Genomic DNA, 13,797 nt, shown 5'->3' with positions numbered 1-13,797 from the left:
CTTGAATCTGTTGAAATTTGGACATCTTTTGCTGACACCTGTGTTGACCCATCAACATCATCATCTTCATCTGTGGAAAAAAAATGATTTTAGGGAAAGATTCTCTTTTATCTAACCTTTAAAGAAAAGTAGTTGCTGTGTAAGAATGGTTTCCATGGAAGAGTAATACAAAAAAATTCTAGTCAGACAAAAGAAGCACATTTTCTTCTAGCTATTTTAGAATAAAAATCTGTACTATAAAATTGTTAAAAAAAACAACACTGCATTGTCACATAACTATGGTGAAGGCATACATGAAAAGCTTCCGCTATCAACTTTAATATCACGACCCAGTGCATTTAATCTCTTTCTCAAGTTGTGACGTCTGCCTATTACCAAATTATACACGGTTTCCATGAATAAATTTCAAATCTATTGCTACTGCAGTAGCAGCTTTCCAGTAAAAAGTATGGGTATTACGCACATAATTTCTATAAATGAAAAACAGATTTGCAGACAAATGAAGAGAAACAAATAACTGCGCTCCAGAAGTGACCTCTGAAGGCAGCTCATATCTCTCACTAAAAGCTATAAATTAACGTCAGCTGATAACAGAGCATGTACAATCACATATAAAACTCAGAAAAGATGAAAAAAAGGTACTAACATTTAAATTTGCTTCTCTGAAGACAACATCCTGACAGCATTATCATTCCCAAGATCAGATCCATAAAGGAAGACCAGAGCAAATCCAAAATATGAGATATTTTTATTCTCTAAGGTCAGCAGTGTGCCACAAAAGCCAACCCAATGTATGGATGATATGATATTCATACTCCCACCCATTGAAATTGTCAGTCAGTTTTGACTGGGATGCAGACAGAGCTCCCAGAAGCCATAAGCCAGGCTACAACTTTATAAAAACTATGTCTTGCATGTGGGGGACAAGGCACACAAAACCGAGAAACAAAGAAAGAAGAAAAAAATTAAAGCCCTAAGATCTTCAGATCAAAAAATGTATTAGGGAAGTTAGAACCCTAATGGAGAAAAACCTTCCAAGAAGCAAAGAGGAGTAGTTAATAGGAGTCCTAAACTGGAGACCAGGTTTCTTACCAAACATTTATGTAATGCTTCAATAGACTGCAAAAAACATCAATAATAATGCTTTTGTGTTATATTTTTCAAACATACATATATATATATATATAAATATATATAAATCACCTCAGTAAAAATCAAATTGAAAAACAATGTAAATACAAAAATAAGAAATAAAATAATTCATTGTTACTTCCAATATTTCCCTTTTTCTAAGCTTAGATGAAAAGGAACTGACCTCTTTCTTTTATGATTCTTTCTCACTCAGTCTGGATACCAGGGAAAGTACCACAAACAGCATCGTGAGACTGTGCATGTGAAGTTCTAAGAGTCCCCTTGAAATATGCTAAGACAAGAGCTCTGCAGGACAGGCATGCAATGGCATGTTTGAAACTTAAATTTCAAATGGAAGTTCACATTGTATTACATGCCCTTTCTCCTCCTGTCCCAGCACATGATACCATTATGATGTTACGCTCTTTCCTCCTTCAAAAAGCCCTCATCTCGTACGAGTTGCTTGTGTGTGTGCTTCCCCCTACTCTCAAAGAAGAGGCAGTTCCTGTAGTCAAACAGAGAATATTCTGATTTACATTTGCACTCTGGGGGGACCCATCATATCAGATCCTGCCTGATAGTCCCCACACTGAAAAGTAGTGGAAAGGAACCCTCACAGATGCATTCAGGTGAGCAAAGACCACAGTTTCTCTCTCACCATTTGATTCAGCATTGGGCTTGAGATGACTAGGTCTCTGAGGGCATACCAACAACTGACCAAGCCATCCACATAGCATTATTTCAGAAGAGCACAGGAGTATCTCCCCTACCCCTTTAGTCTGTCCCGGACCAGATTAGATCAGCTAATGACTGATCTTCATTGCATTCTTTCATTTCAAAGTACAAGGCATACATTTTTATTAAAGGAATGCAAAAAAAATTACTCCACAAAATGTGAATGTGTGTAAAACAAACTGGTACAGTTAGCATGTACCATATGTCCTGACATTGAAATCTTTCTTTTCAATCATTTGAAAAATGAAGGAAGAGACTAGAAGGCGCAGCTATAACCTTGGATTCTTTCACTCATGGTGGTCTGTATTCATTCTATTTAGAGGTAACTTAAAGAAAAAAAAAGTCCAAGTCCAACAAACTAAAAGAGCATGCTGCTGTTTAAAAGATAAACTTGGTTAACATCACAGATACACCAAAAGGGACTGTTAAAAAGGTTTGTGATTAACTTTTGTTAATAATAGCACATCTTTACCTTCATTAAAGCTTTTGGGAAACTTGTTGAATACCTAACAATAAGCCTGAATCAAGATTCATAAGGAATCTCCCAGCAAATCCAAGTTCATCTGGATTGCATATTTCTGCTATTTCTTACGCTGGAAGCATAAAAGACTGCATCACCTTCAAGTATGTACTATACCTCACTTTCCCCTGAGGAACAATTTATTAGAAAGAAAAATAACTTACTGAAAAAAAAAAACCACAGGCCAATGAACAAGCTCGCAACATAAAGATTTCCTCCAGCCCTGCAGGCCTTTATAGTTCTGTACACCTAGCTTATGTAGGCTTAGGGCCATGCAGTTTATGTTGTAGCAGGACTGCTGCCATAGATTCTGCATATGCAAACACATGGCTCCTAGCAAACAACTGCCTCTGTGTGCACCAAAAGTTCAAAGCAGAAAGTTTAAGAACAACCTGTCAGGTTGAGAAAAGAACAGTTGCAAACATTTGGCTTTCAAGACCAATATTTTACCTACCTCATATTTACTTTGGTATTATTGTTAAGTACCAAAAGAAAAGCTTTACAAGAACGTAATTTAAGTATCAAACAAAAAATACTTTGGTAGTTCAAAAGAATTCTCTTTATCCTAAAGAGCTATTAAACAAACATACACTCTAGATGGCAGCAGAACATTATCCTGCTAAATATATGATTTCCTTTCAGCACAGAAATCTTACAAGGGCAGAACCCTCTCACCAAGTCAAAGAGGTAATTGAAAATATTTGCATATATCCAAGCCATATAAAAAATGTGTATTAGCAAGTGCTCGTCACAACAACAACAACACTAATCTACCACAAAAGTTTTTGCATTTTAGGTTTTTACTTTCTGCATGCTTATTATTGAAAGAACACTCTTCCAGTTGCTCAGTCTGCACTTAGAACCTGTATCCTGTGCCCTGATTTAGCAAAAAGTTATAGTATTGTCACAAAAGGCAGTGAAAATTAGCAATCATACACTCCAGTAAATTATAACACTGAGTTAAACACACTCATCAATTAGTTGCATTCAATTTTGAAAGCTTTTACCTGATTCTGCTTGCAAATTTTCTGATATTCGAAAACAATGCAGTTTGCTGAAGTTGCGAGAAAATAATTGCACGCAGCTTGGAGGAAGAATCATATTCCTTAATCTTCCAAAAGTACATTCTGGTGTGACAATTATGTAGCAAGCAGCATGAGCCTATAAATAGAAGCATCAATTGAGCACTTTGTGAAACACAGAGAAAGCAACTGTGTTTATAACAAAACATGTACTGGAACTGCAAAAGACAGGCTAGGACGTACAGACCTTTCGTAAATCACTTTCATGAAATCAGTGATACATTTTTTCATTCTAGATTTTAATCTGCTCCATTAATTTTTAAAACAAACAATAATGGGAAGTCTTAACACATGAAGAAACTTCAAGTATTATAAATCGTCTCAATTAAATACTAAAGATTTTGAGCAGATATCTGGAGAAGATTAACATTTTGATCTCAAGCCCTGGATCTTCTGATCTATATGAATATTTATTGGGGTAGATGGGAAATGTAGGCAGGTTAAACTGACAAACTTTTAAATAGAAAAAAAAAAATTTAGAACTTCTTACACTTGCTTGCAAGCCCCTGCTTGCAGATTCTGAGATAAGATGTTTGGAGTTTTATTTCAAGACTTGACTGGTTTGTTTCTGCCTCTGTATTTGTCCTAGATCTATCTTCACTGAATATGCATGCCTTTATAACTGTGGCCATGTAGCATGTTATAGTTGTTAGGCTGTTTTCAAAGACAGCTCCTGCCACCTCAGGAATTATGAATCAGATTACAAATACAAAAAACACAATTTTTACGATATAAAAAAATTAAATGATTCAAATCATATCTGAAATACACAAGACTTTCATTTTAAACAATTATTACATAGTATGCCTCATCTAGAATTACGTGGCAAATTAATTATTTAATTTACCAGACAAACGTCTCTGCTTGCACCCCATCTGGCACTACTTTGGTCTGTAACTATATTTCAACAAGAGGTAGTATTCAGTGGATGGACCAATTCTTATCTATGCAGAAGACTGGCTTTCATAAGGATTACTGAAAGTTACCATCATGTTGCACAAGTCACGGGAAAGACAGAAACCAATACACACTACTAACACAAAATTACAGGTTGAGCGTATTCTACACCGAAAGAGGAATATGCATGTTAGAATGTCAAAGGTGAGCCTTTGACTTTTCAGAATTCATGTGATTTAAAAGAGCTTTGGATTTTGCACAGCAAAATTAACTGCAAGCTTATAAGCTGCAATATTTAAGGATTAGTCTCTATTAAATTTAAATTCCATTGATTTCACATAAAGTTTAACTGAGATTTTGCAAATTGCTTATTCTGGTGATTAACGGGGAAAAAAAGAATTCACACATTTCCTATCTAATTAATGAATGAATATATACACTGACAAATAATTGTGTATATATATAGATATATACACACACACACACATATATTTCTTATGTATATATATATATATATATGGTTCCCACAAATACACCCAACAGCACAACATACCAGAATGCCACACCATTCACATCTCATGCCAGACAGCACCTCAGAAGAGCCACAGGTTTTTTTGCAAACTTCGCAACGAGCACCTGAAGGAAGGTTTCCCTCCCTCCAGTGGTGATGGTAAGTATCCTGGTAGAACACATCACAACTTAGCATTACACCAGACAACAGGTACAGAAGTATCTTCAACCTAACTTTAAAATGAGCAATTCAAACAGCTCTGAGAAAATGGCAACACAGACCAGGCCATTAAATATTTTCTTAATAAAAATAAAACCCTGAAAAATCCTACATCTCACAAGAAGACCTTACCAAATGGCCCAAAAATTTAGTACATAATGCATCATCTTTGGAGTCCACCAAAACCAATTATTCTTAAAAAAAATCCTGAAAGATCAATATTACACATATACTTTACACTGAGAACCTGGGAAGTCTTGCCTCAGACAGACTGTAGGAAGCCTAAGGGATGTGACAGTGTTTACCAGGGATGCACGGCATCCAACAGCTCAAAAAAAAAAAAATCCATATCAGCTTCTGCAATGCAAGTGTTTAGAAAGATGATGGATTTTGTTTTTTTCTTTTTTAATTAGTATGTTGTAAACATTGCACAGACTTCTCAGCAAGACTTCTATAAACCTCAAAAATAGAGATGTTTATCAGAATTTATGTTCATCTCACTATCTGCAGTACATTCTAAAGCCACAAAAATGTCTTTCCACAAAGCAGCAGCAAAAGTGCTTTGATAATTGTCAGCACGTGGAAAAAAAAAAAAAAAAAGGTCAGAAAAAGGTCTTCTCCCCTGCCTCTAGCCTACAAGGTGTGACCACTTTCTGCTGCAGATGTGCTCACACTTACCTGGTCCTGGTGCCCATCCTGGTGACACTGCCGGCAGTCACTACAAGCAAACAGGATACAATCTGTGTGGACGTGTAGCTCACAAACTAAAAGATGAAAACAAGAAAACTTCTTTAAGTCAAAATCCATTGGTTTCTGCTGCTCTTCCCTCTCTCCCTTCCTCCAGGACTTCTTCCATTACCTTTCTGCATGGCATTTTCTTCCCTTCATGCTCTTTTTTGTTCAGCAAAGACAGACAATAAAAGAAGTTTATCAGCACAACCTTGTGTGTAGCTCAATTTCCTTTGTGTTAAACTAATGCAGCAAATTCAAGGAACACCTGAGCTAATTTTGCTCATAGCTACCTGCTGTATTTCCTCCAGTACAGTAAGCTGAAACTGTAACAACTGTTTAGCTTATTCCAGCTTTGTCTCAACTACTTCATGGGAACAGCTGCCTACTCTAACATTATCACTTCTGAAGTCTACTTTGATTTAATCAAAACCAAAAAACTGAATGGTAGAAGTATTAACAGAGGAAAGTTTTCCTTCTGTATCCAAACATCAAGCCTTGAGCGCAAGATAATGTTCTTCATGAACTCAGACTTGTCTGAGCTATTGTTGCACACTGTAAATTACCATATCATTGTCAGGAAAAGGAAAACAATAGTTTGTTTTTTTTTCAGAGCATTCTCTCAAGTAAGCTTCACACTGTCTACCTGTGAGATACTTTACCTGGAAGAAGTTTCAGTGGAGACTGTTGAGCATTTTGTGTTATTTATTTATTGATTTTGGATAAAGTACCTTCATTTCTTAAAAACTGACTTGAAATATCAGATATCAAGAAAAATGTAACTAAAAGATCTCAACACTCAGCTTTATTATTGAAATAGTTCAGAAAGTTCTCTAAGAAACTCAAACAGATGTATGAAAAAATACATTAAAGTAAGAGGCAGGAGTCAGATTCTCCAACTATTTTTTTTTTTCTCCTGTTCTGCTCAAACGGGTTATTGCTCCAAGGATGTCACAATAATCTGAAGACTTTAACCTGAAGATGGGAAGGTGCTAATCATGAATGCTATCCATGCTACCTGAAAGCATTCTGAAAACAGTATAAAATCATCTAGAGCATAACAACTCGTTTTGAAATCACTCTCCAAGATCTAGAAAAAAGTGACCACACGAACACTGTTTTAACTCTAATTATGCAGAAAAACACGATCTACCACCACATCAAAGCACAGACTGTCCTAAGGGTTTGCTATCTCAACCACAGATGTTCATGTACAGTTTCTCATACAGTGGATCTTTACCAAGCTCAAGAATCTTACATGCAGCTGTGGCAAGGTCTGTCCTCAGCTCATACTTCTCCTCAAACCATACTCATAGAAGAAACAGGAATATTTTACAGTTTTGTAGATTCAGCTACTAGGCAAGCTAGATGCTTTGAGTCATACCGTCAATAATAGTGAAAGTTTCTGTAGACCAAATTATAGTTTCAAGAAATTACCAAAAATATTGTTTTTTTTTTTTTTTTTTTTTTTTTTTTAATCACTGTCTGCTAACACAAACACACACTGCCCTTTAACATACTGTGTAAGAATACAAAAGGTTTTTCTCTCCCTCCCACCCTGAGCTTTTCTTTCCCTTACCCTCCTGCTGCTACTAACAGGTACCCCAATTCATAATTAGAACGAAAATGTGTGCGTGTGAAGAGCAGGAGTGTCACAGGAGTTAAACCCTTAAGATAGCTATCCCACTCGCTGGAAAGATAAAGTTGTCAGAACGTAAAGATCAATTCAAATCAGAGTGTCTCCAAAAAAAATTAAAAATCTACGCAGTTCTTTAACTCATAAAAGAATGAAGGTTTTCTGTTCGAGTTAATAAGGAATGTGTTGTGAATTCCTTTCTATTTGCCAAAAAACTTGATTTATTTCAGATATATAACTTGGCAGCACAGCCTTTAAAATGTTAAATGCACTCCTCAAAAAATGAAAATCTATCCATTACGTAAAAGTTCACAAATAATTTTCTGCTCCTGGTTGATGCTTAAAAAGAAAGTTTTAAAAAGGATCTAGCACTAAAAAATGCTTGGGTTAGTCCATTTTTTCCCTCTTTTTTCCCCCCCCCCGCCCCCCCAGTCCTTCTTGGAAAGAAAAGAAAGAGGAACATTCAACATCCTGAGTTGAGGTTCAACTGTTACTCGTGAATTCTACAGCAAAAACTGCAATCCAAAGCAACTAATAATCATCAGCAGAGTTTGGATTACAAGTATTACATTTCTTGCCATTCAAGCATATGTATTTATATCACGAGGTGTTACAATGCATGTATGCTCATTTCTGAGAACAGATGCCCCACAAGCATCCACAGTGTGTAGCACTTACCTAAAAACTTTTCTTTCAACTAATATTTTATTGTAAGATATGGAGACCAAACCAAGTTATATAAATTATTTTAAAAGTACATCTAATTATGTCAATCACTTGCTTAGAACAGGTAATTTCATCTTAGCTCTGCTTTCCATCTTAGTTATAGCAAATATTCCAAGAAAAGTTCTTTAATCTCAATGTCAGAACACCAACACACAATATTTTACATTAAGCATAATTGTTAGAAGTATGCAAAAGGACAAGTCTAATGCCTACCTTTGAATTTAAAACTTTACAGCTTAAACCAGCTGATTTCTAAAACAAATTCTACAAATATTTTAGAAAAGCAGAGGAAGGCTCTCTTACATTTCATTAACCTCAACTGTGCTTTATAAACTACATTTTTTAAAAGTATCAAAGAAACAAGCTTAGAGTTATTAGTATTCAGAACACAGAATAGTAAAGTCACACCACACAAAACAAAAAATCCATTTAATCCATATTAGGAACACAACTCAGAACCTTCAATGAACCAGGAAAAGCATCTGGGCATTTCTATTACCTAATTATAACACGTGACTTCATGTGTTTCTTGTTTAAAAACATTTCTTGTTTAGAAATGTCTGAAAAAATAAATATCCACTTGCAATGGGTACAAAGCTGATAAAATATAACAATTAAGATAGTAAGAACAAAAAGTCAAAATTTAGAAAGCTTTAACTAAAATAGACCACTAAACCATGACCATTTTCAAGAATTAAGAAGACATAGCTAGTGAAAATTTTCTCTCTCTCTCTCTCTTTTTTTTTTTTTTTTTTTAATGTTTACTTCATGCCACACTGAGTTCTGAACCTTATTAAGACAAGTCACTGGAAAAAACTCTGTGATATCTGTATGTCTTTGACCATCCCACTGAAGCAGCCAATTCACATGGTAACTGTATTAAATGACAGAGTCCAATCAGTTGGTGAAATAAATTTTAGATTCGTTATGCAACTCACCAGAAAAAAAGCAGAAGCAAAAACACTGCACCATTTTAAGTCCAAATACTCTGATGAGAGAAACATTTACCCTACACATACACCTAAGCAACCACATCAAATGAGACATTATCTTTAGCATAACTGCAATTCTGAAAGCAGTTCTGAATTGGTTCTTCTCCCATTAGACTCCTTTGCCTCCTTCACTTTTTTTTTGTTTTGTTTTTAAACAGCTCGCTGGCAACATTTATTTAAAATACTAAATTCCACTGAACCTTACAACAACAACAAACCAAGTGCTACTAGAAATTTAGGACAAGAGAGTCAAGGGAGAATTAAGGAGCTGCCTCACAACAAAATCAGTGAAGTATTTGTGCCAACATATATTTCAAATTAATGGAACCTGAAATAGTGTTTGGGTGATTTATTTAATCATTGTTGTTTTTCTTTCTTTCTTTCATTTTTTTCCCAGAGAATGTATGTTAGAACACTCTAAACAGTACTATTTTGACAAATAATGTTTTCAAGTATCTTTCCACCTAATGCACCTCCATCCCCGTTACAAGCAACAGACGTCTGAGTCTAGTGACACAGAGAGAAGTTATATTCAAGTTGTATTCCTATTCTTTTGTAGAGATGGGAAGGTTTTAGGTACATGAATACCTGGTATCTCCCATAACAACAGCTTCCACTGGAAACAGAAAAAAAAATAATACTTCAACAGAGTGAGTCTTTGTCGGAACGGCTTCTCATTCTTTACACATCTCAGGCATGGGCTCATAGCACACCATGAACACGACAGACCTGTGGTGCCTTAACTTGAGGTACACATTTCCACTGTCAGTGAGTGGATAACACAACACGGAAATCTTTCAGACACAGTAAAGGCATTATTGGCACGTATGTACCTACACACCCAAGATACGCACCGTAAGAAAAGCATATGCTACTGGATAACATACAGATGGCTACGCAAGTAGGGCTTTTTAAGTTACCTTCACATCGAAAAGCAGGTGACTCTAGTGACTTTCTGCACACAGTGCAAAACTTTCTTTTGTAATGTCCTGGAGGCCCAAAACAGTGTGCAACTGGAACCTGCCAAAGAAGAACATGTGAAACATTATCAGCTGCAGCTTTCCAAATGGCAGTTACAGCTCATAGAAACTGCTTTACCATGCAGGATAGGATAGCATATACGATGTGAACTCGAGTAAGCCTTAGAACAAATATTTTAAATACCTATTTTTTTTTATAGATATACACATATACATGATATATATATTTTTAAGTGCTAGTCAGCTTCCCGATGATTCACAGTACCGTGAATGCAAAGGTTTCCTTTGGGTTCATTGCCATGCAATGTATCTGGAACCTCTGCTCCTCTCTCAAGTGTTCTTAAATGAATCAAGGACCATTAAACAGTAACAGCTATATATTATATATACACCCTCACACAACATGCCCTAAAGACACATTCAAGACAGTTTCTAAAAGTGTGATGCTGCCACAGTCCAGTATCCTCCACAAGTTTTTCACCTATTCTCCAAATATAACTCTGCCAACTGGCTGGATGGTAAAGAGATTAATCTCCAAACTACATCTGTACTGCTGTTCCTGGTGACTCTATGTTGAAAAGATGTGTTTCAATATCCCCTTGGTAAGAGCTGTACCAACAGTTTTGGCAAGTTTATTTCTTGTATGATCTTTCCTTATCCTAAAAAGATAGGTGTTTTCTTGATTAATATCAAAGATACATTAATATCTTGATTATTAAATGGTAACATTTTAAGGTGGAGGCAAAAGGGAACAATGGAGGAAAGAAGAAAAATTAAGAAGAAATACATTTGAGCTTTATACTTCTTCTAGAGACCACTCTTCCTAAAAGATGCACAGCTCTGTCAAGACTGACATCCACGTTAGAAGGAAGAAGCGTAACTGCATCTTTAAAATGCCAGAACCCAAATAACTTCCACAAAATTATGCTGTGATTAAGGCTAATAACTTTTTTAATCTTTCAAATTTCACATTTTGTATCTCACAAGCCCTTTGGACAAACATATCAGATTTATCTTCTGTTTCTTGCATCACAAAAAAAATCAACCAACCAAGCAACCAAAAACTTGTGAAGGCTAAAACATGGTTTATTTAAGCATGAAATTAAATTAATCATTCCCAGAAAAAGATTAGGAAATAGAGACATAAGGTACACATAGTTAGAGACACTTTCTTTTCCTCCTAGATCCGTGAGTAAACAGCCCTCCGAGGTTATTGAGAAGGGTATGAAAATTTTCCTTATAGATGAGGGTTTTCTTATGAACCACCAGTGGCAAATCTGACACGTACTGGCCACACAAAATTGGAGGACCTAAAATGTCCCTTTTGGTTATAAAATTCTAGTTCCCACCCACATTTCTGCCTTTGAAAGCATAGGCACAGTTACACTAAACAATCCTGTACTTTGAGTATGTTCAATGAAATAAGCAAGATAAAGTTTTTCCAGATGTAACATGAGGGGAAAAGAAGACTGCTCGAAGTTTAATCAATAGATTTATCAAGAGAGACTTTCTTTAGCTCTGGAGTGCTCAGTAACCTGCTTTGGACACCCAGCATGGACTTGCAATCCCTTCAACAACTGGTGTTTGAAATACAGAGACCTTTTCTCTCCCTGGCCTTGAGTCTGGCTATTTTATCTTCGAACTGGCATAGAAATGCAGGCTTTTCATTATTGTCATAGTGTTTAATAAGCAAGAGAAGTTCTGCTGAAGAAAAAGGACACTCCATAGATCAAAGCAGAGTTTTGTGTAAAGCAGTGATTAATCTGGAAAGACTGCAGAATAGGACTTTGACTGGAGACAAACTTATTCATGGTCTGACCATACTTATCTAGAAGACTCAAGGGAAAGAGACAAAGTCTAAATCCTGCAGTTATTCAAACCCTGGTGACAATCTTCTAAAGACTCAAGTCAGTGCCAAAGATAAAAGAACAACATACTGATTGAAACACTGGATGTGGAAAAAATAAATAAATAAAAATAAATCAATTCCTTCAATTTCTTACTTTTGGGAACAAGGGAAAGCAGCTTTGTTTATTACAAGCAGTCCTTCTAACTTGCTTTAGAAATTACAGGTACAAAACTGCTGCAGAGCCTGGTGGGAAATGGGATGGGAGTAACATGGAAGAGAAAATGGAAAAGAGCAAGTACAACATAACGAGCTCATCAATCACAGGCTATTTTTCCGAGCAATTTACCACATTTCTTTTGTTGTTGAATGAGTTCCAAGCACCCAATATATAAACAAATCAAAACTCTTAGACTTGGAAAGCCAGCGAATCAACATGTCAGAATATGAAATGTTATCTATTATTCTTTAATTTATATCCACCTGTATAAGTACAGCAAGCTACAGACACACAAGGGGGCTTAAAGAGAGAAAGTTAATAATTGATGAGAGTTAAAAACTTCTTTTCCAATTCAATTCCTTGAATTACTTTATGCAAACCACAAAAATCGATTCCCAGAGAAAGATACAGAAAATTTCTGCTAGTAATACCATTAAATGACATTTAGTATCGATCAGAAGTCCATCAACAGAAAGTATAATGTTAACACTCTGGCATAAGCTCCAGAATGACCTTGTACTGATGTACAAGATGTTCCTAGTCTCCATTTTGTTTCCTGCCATCTGTTAAGAAATCCAAAGCATTAGTGTTACACATTTCTATAAAAGCTCATTTCAGCTTGCAGTAAGATTCGGTTCTACAGAAATCTAAAGCTTACAGATTCTAACCCCCTTCAGTGCAATCTGTGTGAGTGCTTAGCACAAGACCATGCAATCACATCACACAGAAAGAACAGCAACAAATGCATCATCAGCAACAAATTACTCCAAAATTTGGAAGAAAAACACGGGAAATAACTTTAAAAATTGTTCCTCATTCTGAAATGCCACGGAGTGTCAAGCACACGGTGAACAGCAGATCATCAGTTTAATGTGTTTTTCCACTGAAGTGCAATCACAATGTACAGAGCAGCCCAGCTGCCACCCGAACCATCTCACAGACCTGCCTCAGGTCAGGTCAAGTACTACTTGTCTGCAATCTTCCAGATACCTCAGTAGGGGAAGAACACAAATGCCTATTCTTTACCCAGCTGCAGATGCTATTCCACCAGCTGAGGCAAAAAGATTTTAGCCTGAATCTTGAAAAAAAATGCCCCCCAGCTAGTCACAGATCTTTCATGGACAGATCTTTCATTTGCTTGAAGCCTCTCCGCTTCATTAATGAAAGGTCTTTATTTCTGCAACACAAGTACTCTGCATTTTGCACTGTATTTCTACTTTTTCCTTTTATGGACAAAGCCAGTCAATTGCTCTCTGTGTCCAAACTGAAGATCTTCCTTTGTGCACCCCATGTATCAGTCGGTGTTACAAAGGAACTTTAAGTGCACATTCCACTTGCAAGGTTTGAAATCGGGTGTGAATGCAAAGAGAAGCAGTATCATAGGACAGCAGAGGAAAGAAATTTCAATATTCAGAATTAGTTATCAAAATGTTAATTGGTGCTAATGCAAGGAAAGAATGCACACATCAATTGCCTTCTGAAACAGTGCAGCTGGGGGCCAAGTGTTGAAATTTAGGGACAGACCTACCTGCTAAGATCAGATCAGCCTGAGTCCAGCAATTTCTATGACAGG

At 36.1% G+C, this 13,797-nt stretch overlaps 1 protein-coding gene across 2 annotated transcripts in view; it reads right to left on the bottom strand.

Annotated features, from left to right (window-relative positions):
* The window catches only part of DGKQ (diacylglycerol kinase theta), an 89,176-nt gene that overhangs the window by 49,464 nt on the left and 25,915 nt on the right, over positions 1-13,797 (bottom strand). The window contains exons 3-7 of one of the 2 annotated variants that reach the window (XM_084503340.1): positions 10,099-10,198; positions 5,774-5,859; positions 4,919-5,044; positions 3,394-3,547; positions 2-70 (exon numbers count right to left, since the gene is read on the bottom strand). In XM_084503340.1, coding sequence (XP_084359466.1) covers positions 2-70; positions 3,394-3,547; positions 4,919-5,044; positions 5,774-5,859; positions 10,099-10,198 — 535 coding nt within the window. The remainder of the gene's footprint in view (position 1; positions 71-3,393; positions 3,548-4,918; positions 5,045-5,773; positions 5,860-10,098; positions 10,199-13,797) is intronic. The other variant, XM_084503341.1, reaches the window with a different exon arrangement.

Source organism: Aythya ferina (assembly GCF_964211825.1).
Source record: "Aythya ferina genome assembly, chromosome: Z".
NCBI lineage: Eukaryota > Metazoa > Chordata > Aves > Anseriformes > Anatidae > Aythya > Aythya ferina.
The sequence above is the reverse complement of the archived record's forward strand: the minus strand, read 5'-3'. Positions and strand labels throughout refer to the sequence as shown.